The sequence below is a fragment of the Oncorhynchus kisutch genome, unplaced genomic scaffold (assembly GCF_002021735.2).
Source record: "Oncorhynchus kisutch isolate 150728-3 unplaced genomic scaffold, Okis_V2 Okis07a-Okis12b_hom, whole genome shotgun sequence".
NCBI lineage: Eukaryota > Metazoa > Chordata > Actinopteri > Salmoniformes > Salmonidae > Oncorhynchus > Oncorhynchus kisutch.
In genome coordinates, this window is record NW_022261984.1 from 11,852,365 (window position 1) to 11,871,602 (window position 19,238).

At 46.4% G+C, this 19,238-nt stretch overlaps 1 protein-coding gene across 1 annotated transcript in view; it reads right to left on the reverse strand.

Moving 5' to 3' along the window:
• Positions 1-1,078: 1,078 nt before the first annotated feature.
• The window catches only part of LOC116360078 (serine/threonine-protein phosphatase 2A 55 kDa regulatory subunit B gamma isoform), a 40,090-nt gene continuing 21,930 nt past the window's right edge, over positions 1,079-19,238 (reverse strand). The window contains exons 4-10 of the mRNA XM_031814595.1: positions 17,836-17,948; positions 17,216-17,393; positions 7,821-7,985; positions 7,021-7,190; positions 6,338-6,429; positions 5,568-5,643; positions 1,079-4,475 (exon numbers count right to left, since the gene is read on the reverse strand). Coding sequence (XP_031670455.1) covers positions 4,233-4,475; positions 5,568-5,643; positions 6,338-6,429; positions 7,021-7,190; positions 7,821-7,985; positions 17,216-17,393; positions 17,836-17,948 — 1,037 coding nt within the window. The 3' untranslated portion in view covers positions 1,079-4,232. The remainder of the gene's footprint in view (positions 4,476-5,567; positions 5,644-6,337; positions 6,430-7,020; positions 7,191-7,820; positions 7,986-17,215; positions 17,394-17,835; positions 17,949-19,238) is intronic.

Here is a 19,238-nt window from a genome sequence, read left to right on the forward strand (position 1 = left end):
AAGTCGGTCCCTCTCCTTGTTCGGTCGGCGGTCGACGTCACCGGCCTTCTAGCCATCGCCGATCCACCTTTTTTGATTTTCCATTTGTTTTGTCTTGTCTTCCCTCACACCTGGTTTCAATTCCATCAATTACATGTTGTGTATTTAACCTTCTGTCCCCCCCCCCCCCCCATGTCCAGTATTGTTGATTGTAAGAGTTTGTGCACGTTATGTCTGGTGTGTGAAGGGTTTCGTCCCCATTTTATTTATTTATTGTTTTTGTTCACGGTGATTTGTATTATTAAACTGCTCCGTTGTAACACAGTCTTTGCTCTCCTGCGCCTGACTTCTCTGACGCACCTCACTACGCACCTCACTACGCCTTACAGCCACTGTGGTCTGACTTCTCTGCCGCCAGTACGCACCTCACTACGCACCTCACTACGCCTTACAGCCACTGTGGTCTGACTTCTCTGCCGCCAGTACGCACCTCACTACGCACCTCACTACGCACCTCACTACGCCTTACAGCCACTGTGGTCTGACTTCTCTGCCGCCAGTACGCACCTCACTATGCACCTCACTACGCACCTCACTACGCACCTCACTACGCACCTCACTACGCCTTAGAGCCACTGTGGTCTGACTTCTCTGCCGCCAGTACGCACCTCACTACGCACCTCACTACGCCTTACAGCCACTGTGGTCTGACTTCTCTGCCGCCAGTACGCACCTCACTATGCACCTCACTACGCACCTCACTACGCACCTCACTACGCCTTACAGCCACTGTGGTCTGGCTTCTGCTTTGCTTGCTCTTGGTCTAGGTTACTGTAAAGCTCTTCCATTAGGTTCTAGGCTGGGTTACTGTAAAGCTCTTTCATTAGTGTCTAGGCCGGGTTACTGTAAAGCTCTTTCATTAGGGTCTAGGCAGGGTTACTGTAAAGCTCTTCCATTAGGGTCTAGGCCAGGTTACTGTAAAGCTCTTTTACAGCACCAGGCCTCCTGTAGGATGTGATGAAGAAGACAGTCGCCCACAAACAAACAATGTCACACAAAAACACAGTTTCATCAAATAATCAAACACCACGATTGATCCTCAGATTCATATTATTTAATTTATTTTTGTTATACACATTCCTTCATCAAGTGTTCATGTGGAGTGTTCAGATAACTGTTAGTTATACAGGTATGATAGATATACAACGACAGTAACAATGGATAACATGCTACTGTTCCAATGGTCCTAACCACAGCGCAACGACACTCTTACTGATTGGTTAGCCGTGAGGTTGCCGCGCTGACGTCACTACACTACTGTGTATGATTGGAGGAGAGAGGGAACTCAAGCGGTGTGATGTCGCGGAACTACAGATTGCCCCTTTAAACCAGTGGCCACCAACCCTAGAAGTACATCAGTCCCAGATTGCCCCTTTAAACCAGTGGCCACCAACCCTAGAAGTGCATCAGTCCCAGATTGCCCCTTTAAACCAGTGGCCACCAACCCTGGACGAGCATCAGTCCCAGATTGCCCCTTTAAACCAGTGGCCACCAACCCTAGAAGTGCATCAGTCCCAGATTGCCCATTTAAACCAGTGGCCACCAACCCTAGAAGTGCATCAGTCCCAGATTGCCCCTTTAAACCAGTGGCCACCAACCCTGGACGAGCATCAGTCCCAGATTGCCCCTTTAAACCAGTGGCCACCAACCCTAGAAGTGCATCAGTCCCAGGTTGCCCCTTTAAACTAGTAGCCACCAACCCTAGAAGTGCATCAGTCCCAGATTGCCCCTTTAAACCAGTGGCCACCAACCCTAGAAGTGCATCAGTCCCAGATTACCCATTTAAACTAGTAGCCACCAGCCGTAGAAGTGCATCAGTCCCAGATTGCCCCTTTAAACCAGTGGCCACCAACCCTAGAAGACCATCATTACAAGCTGTGCAGGCTTTAGTTCCAGCCCTGCACTAACCCACCTGATTTTGACTAATCCACTTGATTAGCTATATTCAAAGTGTGTTGGTGGTAGTCAGGAACAAAATCCTGCATAGTCTCGCTACATAGCTATGACTCTATGTAAAGGTTGACCACTGAGATAACTAGGTTACAGACAGACAGACACAGACAGACAGACATGAGAATACGATCAACCTAGTATTCCCTTTATAGGGCACTACTTCTGACCAGAGCCTTATGGTCCCATGTCAAAAGTAGTGCACTATATAGGGAAAAAGGTCCATTTGGGCCTGTATGAGTGGATGGATGGAAGCACAAGAGATTTAGTAGCTCGGGGTAGAAGTTGCTCTTAGGCACAGATCTAGGATCAGCTTGTCCAGGAGTGTCCAGGTGTCACCAGGTGTCTAGATTAATCCAGATGGGTCACCAGGTGTCTAGATTCATCCAGATGGGTCACCAGGTGTCTAGATTAATCGAGATGGGTCACCAGGTGCCTAGATTCATCCAGATGGGTCACCAGGTGTCTAGATGTGTCCAGATGGGTCACCAGGTGTCTAGATTAATCCAGATGGGTCACCAGGTGTCTAGATGTGTCCAGATGGGTCACCAGGTGTCTAGATGTGTCCAGATGGGTCACCGGGTGTCTAGATTCATCCAGATGGGTAACCAGGTGTCTAGATAAATCTAGATGAGTCACCAGGTGTCTAGATGTGTCCAGATGAGTCACCAGGTGTCTAGATTAATCCAGATGGGTAACCAGGTGTCTAGATTCATCCAGATGGGTCACCAGGTGTCTCAATTAATCCAGATGGGTCACCAGGTGTCTAGATTAATTCAGATGGGTCACCAGGTGTCTAGATTAATCCAGATAAGTCACCAGGTGTCTAGATGTGTCCACTCTCACCAGGTGTGTGTAAAGGTGTCCAGAAGTGTCCACTCTCACCAGGTGTGTGTAAAGGTGTCCTGTGTATCCAGGTGTGCTGAGGTGTTGTGATCATAAAGGGAATCCGTTAAACGGGACGTCTAGTGACTGTTGACTAAAATAACAATATAAACAGTGATTGGATCCACACACTGGGTCACTGCGGTCTAAGACACACACACACACACACACACCACCTTCCTCTGTCTTCAGACACCTTAGATCGCGAACTCAGGGGTGTCCAACTAATTCCCCTTATAGACTGATCTCAGGCCTGTCCAACTCATTCACCTTATAGACTGATCTCAGGCCTGTCCCAACTCATTCATCTCATAGACTGATCTCAGGCCTGTCCCAACTAATTCCCCTTATAGACTGATCTCAGGCCTGTCCCAACTCATTCATCTTATAGACTGATCTCAGGCCTGTCCCAACTCATTCACCTTATAGACTGATCTCAGGCCTGTCCCAACTCATTCATCTTATAGACTGATATCAGGCCTGTCCAACTCATTCACCTTCGATAGCAAACTCAGGGGTGTCCAACTAATTCCCTTTATAGACTGATCTCAGGCCTGTCCCAACTCATTCACCTTATAGACTGATCTCAGGCCTGTCCCAACTCATTCATCTTATAGACTGATCTCAGGCCTGTCCCAACTCATTCATCTCATAGACTGATCTCAGGCCTGTCCCAACTCATTCATCTTATAGACTGATCTCAGGCCTGCCCAACTCATTCATCTTATAGACTGATCTCAGGCCTGTCCCAACTCATTCATCTTATAGACTGATCTCAGGCCTGCCCAACTCATTCATCTTATAGACTGATCTCAGGCCTGTCCCAACTCATTCATCTTATAGACTGATCTCAGGCATGTCCAACTCATTCACCTTATAGACTGATCTCAGGCCTGTCCAACTCATTCATCTTATAGACTGATCTCAGGCATGTCCAACTCATTCACCTTATAGACTGATCTCAGGCCTGTCCAACTCATTCCATGGAGGGACTAGTCTCTGATGTTTTTGTTATTTCCTTTCAATTTGTGTCCAACAATCAGGGTGTGTGTGTGTGTGTGTGTGTGTGTGTGTGTGTGTGTGTGTGTGTGTGTGTGTGTGTGTGTGTGTGTGTGTGTGTGCGTGTGTGTGTGTGTGCGTGTGCACATGGTATATGAACCCAGGTCTGAACCCTGTGTGTAGGGGCTGACCCGGTGCTAAATGGTATCTGAACCCAGGTCTGGACCCTGTGTGTAGGGGCTGACCTGGTGCTAAATGGTATCTGAACCCAGGTCTGGACCCTGTGTGTCGGGGCTGACCCAGTGCTAAATGGTATCTGAACCCAGGTCTGGACCCTGTGTGTCGGGGCTGACCCGGTGCTAAATGGTATCTGAACCCAGGTCTGGACCCTGTGTATCGGGGCTGACCCGGTCCTGGAAGATGTAGAGGTTGTTGGTGGAGGCTATGGCGATGATGTTCTCCTCGGGGTGCCAGGCCATGTGGAGGATCTTCTTAGTGAAGTCCAGACTGTCCACCCCCACGTCGCCGCGACGACGCTTGCCCCCGGTGTAGATCCGTCGCGTCCGCAGGACAGCTCGCGGCTTACTGGTCTCTCGCCACGCCTCCAGGGAGGGTGAGAGGAGAGGAGAGGAGAGGAGAGGAGAGGAGAGGAGAGGAGAGGAGAGGAGAGGAGAGGAGAGGAGAGGAGAGGAGAGGAGAGGAGAGGAGGGTTTAGAGCAGGCAAATTGAAATCTGGACCAGAAAGTGGTTTCATTATTTCTCTCTGATCAGATTAGACCTGGTGAGTGACATCATCAACCAGCAGTTCTACACACTGGGATTTCAGTAGCACAGAGACTTACGTTAGCGACTTACGTTAGCGGCCTCGTTTAGCGGCTTATGTTAGCGACTTACTTCAGCGACTTACGTTAGCGACTTACGTTAGCGGCCTCGTTTAGCGGCTTATGTTAGCGACTTACTTCAGCGACTTACGTTAGCGACTTACTTTAGCGACTTATGTTAGCGACTTACGTTAGCGGCCTCGTTTAGCGACTTACGTTAGCGACTTACGTTAGCGGCCTCGTTTAGCGACTTACGTTAGCGACTTACGTTAGCGGCCTCGTTTAGCGACTTACGTTAGCGACTTACGTTAGCGGCCTCGTTTAGCGACTTACGTTAGCGACTTACGTTAGCGGCCTCGTTTAGCGGCTTACGTTAGCGGCCTCGTTTAGCGGCTTACGTTAGCGACTTACGTTAGCGGCCTCGTTTAGCGGCTTACGTTAGCGACTTACGTTAGCGGCCTCGTTTAGCGGCTTACGTTAGCGACTTACGTTAGCGACTTACGTTAGCGACTTACGTTAGCGACTTACGTTAGCGGCTTACGTTAGCGACTTACGTTAGCGACTTACGTTAGCGACTTACGTTAGCGACTTACGTTAGCGACTTACGTTAGCGGCTTACGTTAGCGACTTATGTTAGCGACTTACGTTAGCGGCCTCGTTTAGCGACTTACGTTAGCGACTTACGTTAGCGACTTACGTTAGCGGCTTACGTTAGCGACTTACGTTAGCGACTTACGTTAGCGGCTTACGTTAGCGACTTACGTTAGCGACTTACGTTAGCGACTTACGTTAGCGGCTTACGTTAGCGACTTACGTTAGCGGCTTACGTTAGCGACTTACGTTAGAAAGTTGTGTGTTTGTATATATGCTTACCTCCAGGGTCACGCCCCGCCCCGTCTCCCTGTCAAACATCCGGAAAAAGCTGTTGTACGCCCCAGTCATTATCACACTGGGGAGAGGAGGAAGGAGAGGAGGAGGAGGGAGAGGAGGAGGGAGAGGATGAGAGAGATAGGTAGTAGAAGGAGGAGAGAAGATGGAAGGGGGGAATGAAAGAGGGACAAAGAGAGGGAGAAGAAAAGGAAGAGATGGAGAGAGAGAAAAGAGAGTGGGGTTGGGACAGGAAGAGGAGGAGAGACAGAAGGGTGGGTTGGAAGAGGAAGAGGAGGAGAGATGGAGAGAGAGGGAAGGGTGGGGGTTTTACAGGAAGAGGAGGAGAGATGGAGAGACAGATGGGTGGGGTTGGGACAGGAAGAGGAGGAGAGATGGAGAGAGGGAAGTGTGGGGTTGGGACAGGAAGAGGAAGAGAGATGGAGAGAGAGGGAAGGGTGGGGGTTTTACAGGAAGAGGAGGAGAGATGGAGAGACAGATGGGTGGGGTTGGGACAGGAAGAGGAAGAGAGATGGAGAGAGAGGGAAGGGTGGGGTTGGGACAGGAAGAGGAGGAGAGATGGAGAGAGAGGGAAGGGTGGGGTTGGGACAGGAAGAGGAAGAGAGATGGAGAGAGAGGGAAGGGTGGGGTTGGGACAGGAAGAGGAGGAGAGATGGAGAGAGAGGGAAGGAGAGAAGGGATTGATTTCCAAAGCTCTTCTCTGGGATTGATTTATCTGTGGGATAAAGCCTCAGAGTAGACGAAGACGCACACACCTGTCGGAGCTGTTCCAGACACACTCGAACTTGTCAAATATGCAGTCGTTCTCGTACAGCGAGCACAGCTTAGTCCTCAGGTAGTCATGAACCTACAGAGAGACAGACATGGGAGAAGGGAGGGGAAGGAGAGAGGGAGAGGGCAGGAGAGAGTGTTGACAGGTTTTTCCAAGGCATTCATTTAATTTCTGTGTGTGTACATGCGTGCGTGAGTGTGTGAATGTATATGTGTTTCTGCGTGTGCCTAGTGTGTGTGTGTGTGTGTGTGTGTGCATGTGTGTTTCTGCGTGTGCCTAGTGTGTGTGTGTGCATGTGTGTTTCTGCGTGTGCCTAGTGTGTGTGTTTCTGCGTGTGCCTAGTGTGTGTGTGTGTGTGTGTGTGCATGTGTGTTTCTGCGTGTGCCTAGTGTGTGTGTGTGTGTGCATGTGTGTTTCTGCGTGTGCCTAGTGTGTGTGTGTGTGCATGTGTGTTTCTGCGTGTGCCTAGTGTGTGTGTTTCTGCGTGTGCCTAGTGTGTGTGTGTGCATGTGTGTTTCTGCGTATGCCTAGTGTGTGTGTGTGCATGTGTGTTTCTGCGTGTGCCTAGTGTGTGTGTTTCTGCGTGTGCCTAGTGTGTGTGTGTGTGTGTGCATGTGTGTTTCTGCGTGTGCCTAGTGTGTGTGTGTGTTTGTTTAGCGGGCTGACCTGGTAGGTTTCGACAGGGCCTTTCTCCATGTGTAAGTCCCACACCTTGGCCGTCAGGTAATCCCTGGTCAGCAGGTACCGCCCGTTGTGACTGAACTTCACATCCGACACCGACGACACGATCTCAGAGAAGAATGAACGACTTCCTGGGTCCTCTGGTTCCTCAAAGACTAAAGGAAGAGAGAGATGGAGAGGTGGAGAGAGGAGACGAGGGGAGGAGAGCAGAGGGGGAGGAGAGAGGAGACGAGGGGGGGGGGGGACGAGGGGGGGAGAGGGGGAGGAGAGAGGAGAGGAGAGGGGGAGGAGAGAGGAGACGAGGAGAGGGGGAGGAGAGAGGAGAGGGGGAGGAGAGGAGAGGGGGAGGAGAGAGGAGACGAGGGGAGGAGACGAGAGGAGAGGGGGAGGAGAGGAGAGGGGGAGGAGAGAAGAGGAGAGGCGAGGAGAGGAGAGAGGAGGGAGAGGAGACGAGGAGAGAGGAGATGAGGAGAGGGGAGATGAGAGGAAGGAGACAGGGGGGAGGAGAGGAGACGAAGGGAGAGTGGGAGGAGAGAGGAGTTTAGGAAGAGGAAAGATGGATATCACAATATAAGGGGGTGTAAATTCCAATCTGGACCTGAGGCCAGTTCTACTCCTGATTTAAAATGAGGGACTGATTTAGACCTGGGACACCATGTGGGAGCAATTAATTATCAGAACCAGCAGTAGTCGTACTCTGGACCTCGAAGAGTAAGATCAGAATACACATGATTTAGAGACGGACAGCAAAGCCTTTTGTCTTCTCCTGTGTGTAGCCAACTCACGTTTGGTGTGTCTGTCGCAAAGTGCCGAGGCCCTCATGTCACAGAGACGTAGAGATCCTTTACTGCTACTGTAGACAAACAGGTGACAGTGGTGAGGATGAAACTCTGCTGCTGTTATCACCTCTGTTAGCTCCTCCATGTTGGCTGGCTTGATGTCCACTATGTCTGGAGGAGAGATACTCAGGTAGAACAACACAGGAATATGTCTGGAGGAGAGATACTCAGGTAGAACAACACAGGACTGTGTCTGGAGGAGAGATACTCAGGTAGAACAACACAGGAATATGTCTGAAGGAGAGATACTCAGGTAGAACAACACATGGTTGTGTCTGGAGGAGTAGATGGCTGTGGTGGTTGTAGCTAGCCTGATTAGCTGTACAGTAGATGGATGTGGTGGTTGTAGCTAGCCTGATTAGCTGTACAGTAGATGGATGTGGTGGTTGTAGCTAGCCTGATTAGCTGTACAGTAGATGGATGTGGTGGTTGTAGCTAGCCTGATTAACTGTACAGTAGATGGATGTGGTGGTTGTAGCTAGCCTGATTAGCTGTACAGTAGTAGATGTGATGTTTGTAGCTAGCCTGATTAACTGTACAGTAGTAGATGTGGTGGTTGTAGCTAGCCGGATTAACTGTACAGTAGATGGATGTGGTGGTTGTAGCTAGCCTGATTAACTGTACAGTAGTAGCCTGATTAGCTGTACAGTAGTAGATGTGGTGGTTGTAGCTAGCCTGATTAACTGTACAGTAGATGGATGTGGTGGTTGTAGCTAGCCTGATTAACTGTACAGTAGATGGATGTGGTGGTTGTAGCTAGCCTGATTAACTGTACAGTAGATGGATGTGGTGGTTGTAGCTAGCCTGATTAACTGTACAGTAGTAGCCTGATTAACTGTACAGTAGATGGATGTGGTGGTTGTAGCTAGCCTGATTAACTGTACAGTAGATGGATGTGGTGGTTGTAGCTAGCCTGATTAACTGTACAGTAGATGGATGAGGTGGTTGTAGCTAGCCTGAGTAACTGTACAGTAGATGGATGTGGTGGTTGTAGCTAGCCTGATTAACTGTACAGTAGTAGCCTGATTAGCTGTACAGTAGATGGATGTGGTGGTTGTAGCTAGCCTGATTAACTGTACAGTAGTAGCCTGATTAGCTGTACAGTAGATGGATGTGGTGGTTGTAGCTAGCCTGATTAACTGTACAGTAGATGGATGTGGTGGTTGTAGCTAGCCTGATTAACTGTACAGTAGTAGCCTGATTAGCTGTACAGTAGATGGATGTGGTGGTTGTAGCTAGCCTGATTAACTGTACAGTAGATGGATGAGGTGGTTGTAGCTAGCCTGAGTAACTGTACAGTAGATGGATGTGGTGGTTGTAGCTAGCCTGATTAGCTGTGCAGTAGTAGCCTGATTAGCTGTACAGTAGTAGATGTGGTGGTTGTAGCTAGCCTGATTAACTGTACAGTAGTAGATGTGGTGGTTGTAGCTAGCCTGATTAACTGTACAGTAGATGGATGTGGTGGTTGTAGCTAGCCTGATTAGCTGTACAGTAGTAGCCTGATTAGCTGTACAGTAGTAGATGTGGTGGTTGTAGCTAGCCTGATTAACTGTACAGTAGTAGATGTGGTGTTTGTAGCTAGCCTGATTAACTGTACAGTAGATGGATGGGGTGTTGTAGCTAGCCTGATTAACTGTACAGTAGTAGCCTGATTAACTGTACAGTAGAAGGATGTGGTGGTTGTAGCTAGCCTGATTAACTGTACAGTAGATGGATGTGGTGGTTGTAGCTAGCCTGATTAACTGTACAGTAGTAACCTGATTAACTGTAAAGTAGTAGCCTGATTAGCTGTACAGTAGATGGATGTGGTGGTTGTAGCTAGCCTGATTAACTGTACAGTAGATGGATGTGGTGGTTGTAGCTAGCCTGATTAACTGTACAGTAGTAGCCTGATTAGCTGTACAGTAGATGGATGTGGTGGTTGTAGCTAGCCTGATTAACTGTACAGTAGATGGATGAGGTGGTTGTAGCTAGCCTGAGTAACTGTACAGTAGATGGATGTGGTGGTTGTAGCTAGCCTGATTAGCTGTACAGTAGTAGCCTGATTAGCTGTACAGTAGTAGATGTGGTGGTTGTAGCTAGCCTGATTAACTGTACAGTAGTAGATGTGGTGGTTGTAGCTAGCCCGATTAACTGTACAGTAGATGGATGTGGTGTTTGTAGCTAGCCTGATTAACTGTACAGTAGATGGATGGGGTGTTGTAGCTAGCCTGATTAACTGTACAGTAGTAGCCTGATTAACTGTACAGTAGAAGGATGTGGTGGTTGTAGCTAGCCTGATTAACTGTACAGTAGATGGATGTGGTGGTTGTAGCTAGCCTGATTAGCTGTACAGTAGATGGATGTGGTGGTTGTAGCTAGCCTGATTAACTGTACAGTAGTAGCCTGATTAACTGTACAGTAGAAGGATGTGGTGGTTGTAGCTAGCCTGATTAGCTGTACAGTAGATGGATGTGGTGGTTGTAGCTAGCCTGATTAGCTGTACAGTAGATGGATGTGGTGGTTGTAGCTAGCCTGATTAGCTGTACAGTAGTAGATGTGGTGGTTGTAGCTAGCCTGATTAACTGTACAGTAGATTATGTGGTGGTTGTAGCTAGCCTGATTAACTGTACAGTAGATAGATGTGGTGGTTGTAGCTAGCCTGATTAACTGTACAGTAGATGGATGTGGTGGTTGTAGCTAGCCTGATTAACTGTACAGTAGTAGCCTGATTAACGGTACAGTAGATAGATGTGGTGGTTGTAGCTAGCCTGATTAACTGTACAGTAGTAGCCTAACTAACTGTACAGTAGTAGCCTGACTAACTGTACAGTAGATGAATGTGGTGGTTGTAGCTAGCCTGATTAACTGTACAGTAGATGAATGTGGTGGTTGTAGCTAGCCTGATTAACTGTACAGTAGTAGCCTGATTAACTGTACAGTAGATGGATGTGGTGGTTGTAGCTAGCCTGATTAACGGTCACCTCATTGTACACAGACACACTATGAACATGCAGAGATCGTTTTTAGCCTCAGCTACTGAACTTAATCAACCCTGTCACACGCACACACACATGTACGAGCGCGAGCACACACACACACACAGACACACACACACACACACACACACACACATTCTATTTGCAGCGAGCCCCGTGTGTCTTAGTGGAGTAGAGAGTAGAGAGTAGGGAGTTGACACTGAGTGAATTATTTAAACTTCTCTGTAGATGTTTTCTAGGTCAGGGTCCTGTTATAGTAGAGTCTGTTTAAACTTCTCTGTATAGATGTTTTCTAGGTCACGGTCCTGTTATGGTAGAGCCTGTTTAAACTCTACAGCCTACAGATGGAGGAGCGTCATTTGATCACCTTGTTGCAGAACAACTTACCCAGACTGACACAGAGCCATATAGAGTCAGTACTTGGGAAGGAAGACTGGCACAGAGCCATAGAGAGTCAGTACTTGGGAAGGAAGACTGGCACAGAGCCATAGGAGAGTCAGTGATTGGGCAGGGAGACTGGCACAGAGCCATATAGAGTCGGTGATTGAACAGGAAGACTAGCACAGAGCCATAGAGAATCAGAGCTGAGTTCCGGCACCTCAAATGTTCTACTTCCTGTTCCTCATATAGATTATAAGATTAAAAGTATTGTGGAGCTCCAGCACCTCAATATAAACAGTACCGGGCCACTACCTCAATATAAACAGTACCGGGCCACTACCTCAATATAAACAGTACCGGGCCACTACCTCAATATAAACAGTACCAGTCCACTACCTCAATATAAACAGTACCGGGCCACTACCTCAATATAAACAGTCCCGGTCCACTACCTCAATATAAACAGTACCACTACCTCAATATAAACAGTACCACTACCTCAATATAAACAGTCCCGGTCCACTACCTCAATATAAACAGTACCGGGCCACTACCTCAATATAAACAGTACCAGTCCACTACCTCAATACAAACAGTACCACTACCTCAATATAAACAGTACCAGGCCACTACCTCAATATAAACAGTACCACTACCTCAATATAAACAGTACCGGTCCACTACCTCAATATAAACAGTACCACTACCTCAATATAAACAGTACCACTACCTCAATATAAACAGTACCAGTCCACTACCTCAATATAAACAGTCCCGGTCCACTACCTCAATATAAACAGTACCACTACCTCAATATAAACAGTCCCACTACCTCAATATAAACAGTACCGGGCCACTACCTCAATATAAACAGTACCGGGCCACTACCTCAATATAAACAGTACCAGTCCACTACCTCAATATAAACAGTAGCAGTACCACTACCTCAATATAAACAGTCCCGGGCCACTACCTCAATATAAACAGTACCACTACCTCAATATAAACAGTACCAGGCCACTACCTCAATATAAACAGTACCAGTCCACTACCTCAATATAAACAGTACCAGTCCACTACCTCAATATAAACAGTCCCGGGCCACTACCTCAATATAAACAGTACCACTACCTCAATATAAACAGTCCCGGTCCACTACCTCAATATAAACAGTACCGGGCCACTACCTCAATATAAACAGTACCAGTCCACTACCTCAATATAAACAGTACCAGGCCACTACCTCAATATAAACAGTACCACTACCTCAATATAAACAGTACCGGGCCACTACCTCAATATAAACAGTACCAGTCCACTACCTCAATATAAACAGTACCGGGCCACTACCTCAATATAAACAGTACCAGTCCACTACCTCAATATAAACAGTAGCAGTACCACTACCTCAATATAAACAGTCCCGGGCCACTACCTCAATATAAACAGTACCACTACCTCAATATAAACAGTCCCGGTCCACTACCTCAATATAAACAGTACCGGGCCACTACCTCAATATAAACAGTACCAGTCCCACTACCTCAATATAAACAGTACCAGGCCACTACCTCAATATAAACAGTACCACTACCTCAATATAAACCGTACCAGGCCACTACCTCAATATAAACAGTCCCGGGCCACTACCTCAATATAAACAGTACCGGGCCACTACCTCAATATAAACAGTACCAGGCCACTACCTCAATATAAACAGTACCAGTCCACTACCTCAATATAAACAGTACCAGTCCACTACCTCAATATAAACAGTACCAGGCCACTACCTCAATATAAACAGTACCAGGCCACTACCTCAATATAAACAGTACCAGTCCACTACCTCAATATAAACAGTCCCGGTCCACTACCTCAATATAAACAGTACCACTACCTCAATATAAACAGTACCAGTCCACTACCTCAATATAAACAGTACCAGGCCACTACCTCAATATAAACAGTACCACTACCTCAATATAAACAGTACCACTACCTCAATATAAAACAGTACCGGGCCACTACCTCAATATAAACAGTACCAGGCCACTACCTCAATATAAACAGTACCAGGCCACTACCTCAATATAAACAGTACCAGTCCACTACCTCAATATAAACAGTACCGGGCCACTACCTCAATATAAACAGTACCACTACCTCAATATAAACAGTCCCGGGCCACTACCTCAATATAAACAGTACCACTACCTCAATATAAACAGTCCCGGGCCACTACCTCAATATAAACAGTACCAGGCCACTACCTCAATATAAACAGTACCAGTCCACTACCTCAATATAAACAGTCCCGGGCCACTACCTCAATATAAACAGTACCAGGCCACTACCTCAATATAAACAGTACCAGGCCACTACCTCAATATAAACAGTACCAGGCCACTACCTCAATATAAACAGTACCAGGCCACTACCTCAATATAAACAGTACCAGGCCACTACCTCAATATAAACAGTACCAGGCCACTACCTCAATATAAACAGTACCAGTCCACTACCTCAATATAAACAGTACCAGTCCACTACCTCAATATAAACAGTACCACTACCTCAATATAAACAGTACCAGGCCACTACCTCAATATAAACAGTACCACTACCTCAATATAAACAGTACCAGTCCACTACCTCAATATAAACAGTACCAGTCCACTACCTCAATATAACAGTACCGGGCCACTACCTCAATATAAACAGTACCACTACCTCAATATAAACAGTCCCGGGCCACTACCTCAATATAAACAGTACCACTACCTCAATATAAACAGTCCCGGGCCACTACCTCAATATAAACAGTACCAGTCCACTACCTCAATATAAACAGTCCCGGGCCACTACCTCAATATAACAGTACCAGGCCACTACCTCAATATAAACAGTACCAGGCCACTACCTCAATATAAACAGTACCAGTCCACTACCTCAATATAAACAGTCCGGGCCACTACCTCATATAAACAGTACCAGGCCACTACCTCAATATAAACAGTACCAGGCCACTACCTCAATATAAACAGTACCAGGCCACTACCTCAATATAAACAGTACCAGGCCACTACCTCAATATAAACAGTACCGGGCACTACCTCAATATAAACAGTACCACTACCTCAATATAAACAGTACCAGGCCACTACCTCAATATAAACAGTACCACTACCTCAATATAAACAGTACCGGGCCACTACCTCAATATAAACAGTACCAGGCCACTACCTCAATATAAACAGTACCGGTCCACTACCTCAATATAAACAGTACCACTACCTCAATATAAACAGTACCAGGCCACTACCTCAATATAAACAGTACCAGGCCACTACCTCAATATAAACAGTACCAGTCCACTACCTCAATATAAACAGTACCAGGCCACTACCTCAATATAAACAGTACCAGTCCACTACCTCAATATAAACAGTACCAGGCCACTACCTCAATATAAACAGTACCACTACCTCAATATAAACAGTACCAGTCCACTACCTCAATATAAACAGTACCACTACCTCAATATAAACAGTACCGGGCCACTACCTCAATATAAACAGTACCACTACCTCAATATAAACAGTACCAGTCCACTACCTCAATATAAACAGTACCACTACCTCAATATAAACAGTACCAGGCCACTACCTCAATATAAACAGTACCAGTCCACTACCTCAATATAAACAGTACCGGTCCACTACCTCAATATAAACAGTACCAGTCCACTACCTCAATATAAACAGTACCGGGCCACTACCTCAATATAAACAGTACCAGTCCACTACCTCAATTTAAACAGTACCGGTCCACTACCTCAATATAAACAGTACCACTACCTCAATATAAACAGTACCAGTCCACTACCTCAATATAAACAGTACCGGTCCACTACCTCAATATAAACAGTACCACTACCTCAATATAAACAGTACCGGGCCACTACCTCAATATAAACAGTACCACTACCTCAATATAAACAGTACCGGGCCACTACCTCAATATAAACAGTACCACTACCTCAATATAAACAGTACCAGTCCACTACCTCAATATAAACAGTCCCGGTCCACTACCTCAATATAAACAGTACCACTACCTCAATATAAACAGTACCAGTCCACTACCTCAATATAAACAGTACCAGTCCACTACCTCAATATAAACAGTACCGGGCCACTACCTCAATATAAACAGTACCACTACCTCAATATAAACAGTACCAGTCCACTACCTCAATATAAACAGTCCCGGTCCACTACCTCAATATAAACAGTACCAGGCCACTACCTCAATATAAACAGTACCAGTCCACTACCTCAATATAAACAGTACCAGGCCACTACCTCAATATAAACAGTACCACTACCTCAATATAAACAGTACCAGGCCACTACCTCAATATAAACAGTACCACTACCTCAATATAAACAGTCCCGGGCCACTACCATCAATATAAACAGTACCACTACCTCAATATAAACAGTACCGGGCCACTACCTCAATATAAACAGTAGCAGTTACCACTACCTCAATATAAACAGTACCAGTCCACTACCTCAATATAAACAGTACCACTACCTCAATATAAACAGTACCAGGCCACTACCTCAATATAAACAGTACCAGTCCACTACCTCAATATAAACAGTACCGGTCCACTACCTCAATATAAACAGTACCGGTCCACTACCTCAATATAACAGTACCAGTCCACTACCTCAATATAAAACAGTACCAGGCCACTACCTCAATATAAACATTACCAGGCCACTACCTCAATATAAACAGTACCAGGCCACCTACCTCAATATAACAGTACCAGGCCACTACCTCAATATAAACAGTACAGGCCACTACCTCAATATAAACAGTACCACTACCTCATATAAACAGTACCAGGCCACTACCTCACTATAAACAGTACCGGGCCACTACCTCAATATAAACAGTACACTACCTCAATATAACAGTACCGGGCCACTACCTCAATATAAACAGTACCAGGCCACTACCTCAATATAAACAGTACCAGGCCACTACCTCAATATAAACAGTACCAGTCCACTACCTCAATATAAACAGTACCACTACCTCAATATAAACAGTACCACTACCTCAATATAAACAGTACCACTACCTCAATATAAACAGTACCAGTCCACTACCTCAATATAAACAGTACCACTACCTCAATATAAACAGTACCAGGCCACTACCTCAATATAAACAGTACCAGGCCACTACCTCAATATAAACAGTACCACTACCTCAATATAAACAGTACCGGGCCACTACCTCAATATAAACAGTACCAGTCCACTACCTCAATATAAACAGTACCAGTCCACTACCTCAATATAAACAGTACCAGTCCACTACCTCAATATAAACAGTACCAGGCCACTACCCTCAATATAAACAGTACCACTACCTCAATATAAACAGTACCGGTCCACTACCTCAATATAAACAGTACCAGTCCACTACCTCAATATAAACAGTACCAGGCCACTACCTCAATATAAACAGTACCAGGCCACTACCTCAATATAAACAGTACCGGTCCACTACCTCAATATAAACAGTACCAGGCCACTACCTCAATATAAACAGTACCAGGCCACTACCTCAATATAAACAGTCCCGGTCCAGCACCTAAATCATGTGTATGTGTGTTTGTGTGTCTGCTTCACTGTGTGTGTGTGTGTATGTCTGCTTACCTGTGTGTGTGTGTGTGTGTGTGTGTGTGTGTGTGTGTGTGTGTGTGTGTGTGTGTGTGTCTGCTTTCCTGTGTGTGTGTGTGTGTGTGTGTGTGTGTATGTTTGTGTGTGTGTATGTATGTTTGTGTGTGTGTCTGCTTTCCTGTGTGTGTGTGTGTGTGGGTATCCACAACTGTGTGTGTGTGCGTGTGTGTATGTCTCTGTACATGTGTGTGTGTATCCCTCTCCCAGTGAAGGATACTGAAGCTGCGGTCTGTGATCCCCAGATGCCACATGTTGATCCTCAGGTCATCAGCTGACAGGTAGGTCTCTCCGTCACTGTTGACCGATATGGAGTTAACATGGTAGGTATGACCATTGGAGAACACCCTCCTAGGACGTACCTCCACCATCAGGTCTGTAGGTCTCAACACAGGAACCTGGGAGGGAGGGAGGGAGGGAGGGTTGGGGGAGTGAGAGAGGGAGGGAGGAGGGAAGGAGGTGAGAGGGAGGGAGGGAAGGAGGTGTGTGAGAGAGAGAGAGAGAGAGAGAGAGAGAGAGAGAGAGAGAGAGAGAGAGAGAGAGATGGGGGAGTGAGAGAGGGGTGGGAGAGAGAGAGAGACGGAGGGCGGTTGGGGGGAGAGAGGGGGAAGGGGAGGGAGAGAGAGAGAGAGAGAGAGGGAGGGAGGGTAGGTGGTTGGAGAGAGGGAGGGAGTGAGGAGGGAAGGAGGTGGGAGAGAGAGAGGGGACAGAGGGAGGGAGGGGGGGAGAGAGGGAGGGTTAGGGACCAGGGGATGGGCTGAATGAGGGACAAAACAAGAGTTGTGTGTGTATGTGTGTGTATGTGTGTATGTGTGTATGTGTGTGTGTGTGTGTGTATACCTGTAGTGATGTGACTGTAGAGATGTCCTTCACCCTGCCCTCCTCATCTTTCAGGTTGTAGCCCTCCGGTTGCTTGTCTCGCTCACTCACCTTCCACAGCTTGATGGTCTTATCTGACACACACACACACACACACACACACACACACACACACAGACACACACACACACCACACACACACACACACCACACACACACACACACACACCACACACAAACACACACACACACACAGACACACACCACACACACACACACACAGAGATAATGTTTGAGACCAAGTCTGGCTGGTTGACAGTGCTCTTATCTGTGTTAGTTTCAGGGTCATGATATAATCTGGAGGAAACATCTGTCAACGATTCAGTTTCCTTCTTTTCATTTATTAACACCAGGAGAGGAGTGGACATTCACAACTATAAGATGTTGCACAATATTTAAATATAATATATTTAGAAATATAATATAGTCTCCCTCTTTTCTGAATGTTGATGGTAGCGAATGCAAGTTTGTATGTGAGTTTGCGTTGAGCAGGAAGTGGGAATTATGGGTCTTGTATTTTATTTACCATTCTCAGTGTTCTATTAGGAGACGATTTCGGTAATAAACTCAACTGATCGTTGGTGGAGAGTCGGATCACATATAGTGAGGTCAACTGACAGTATGTGTCAAGGAGGATTATGGGAAATGTAGTCAACTCACTGTTTGTGGAAAGGAGGAATTATTGGTAGTCTTCTGCTAGGGGAGGATTATGGGTTGTGTAGTCTACTGACTGTTGGTGGAAAAGAGGAATTGTGGGTAGTGTGGTCTACTCACAGTTGATGGAAAGGAAGATTATGGGTAGTATTCTGATAGAGGAGGATTATGGGTAGTATTCTGATAGAGGACTATGGGTAGTATTCTGATAGAGGACTATGGGTAGTATTCTGATAGAGGACAATGGGTAGTATTCTGATAGAGGACTATGGGTAGTATTCTGATAGAGGGGGACTATGGGTAGTATTCTGATAGAGGAGGACTATGGGTAGTATTCTGATATAGGAGGACTATGGGTAGTATTCTGATAGAGGACTATGGGTAGTATTCTGATAGAGGAGGACTATGGGTAGTATTCTGATAGAGGAGGACTATGGGTAGTATTCTGATAGAGGACTATGGGTAGTGTTCTGATAGAGGACTATGGGTAGTATTCTGATAGAGGAGGACTATGGGTAGTATTCTGATATAGGACTATGGGTAGTGCCTGATAGAGGACTATGGGTAGTATTCTGATAGAGGACTATGGGTAGTATTCCGATAGAGGAATATGGGTAGTATTCTGATAGAGGAGGACTATGGGTAGTATTCTGATAGAGGACTATGGGTAGTGCCTGATAGAGGACTATGGGTAGTATTCTGATAGAGGA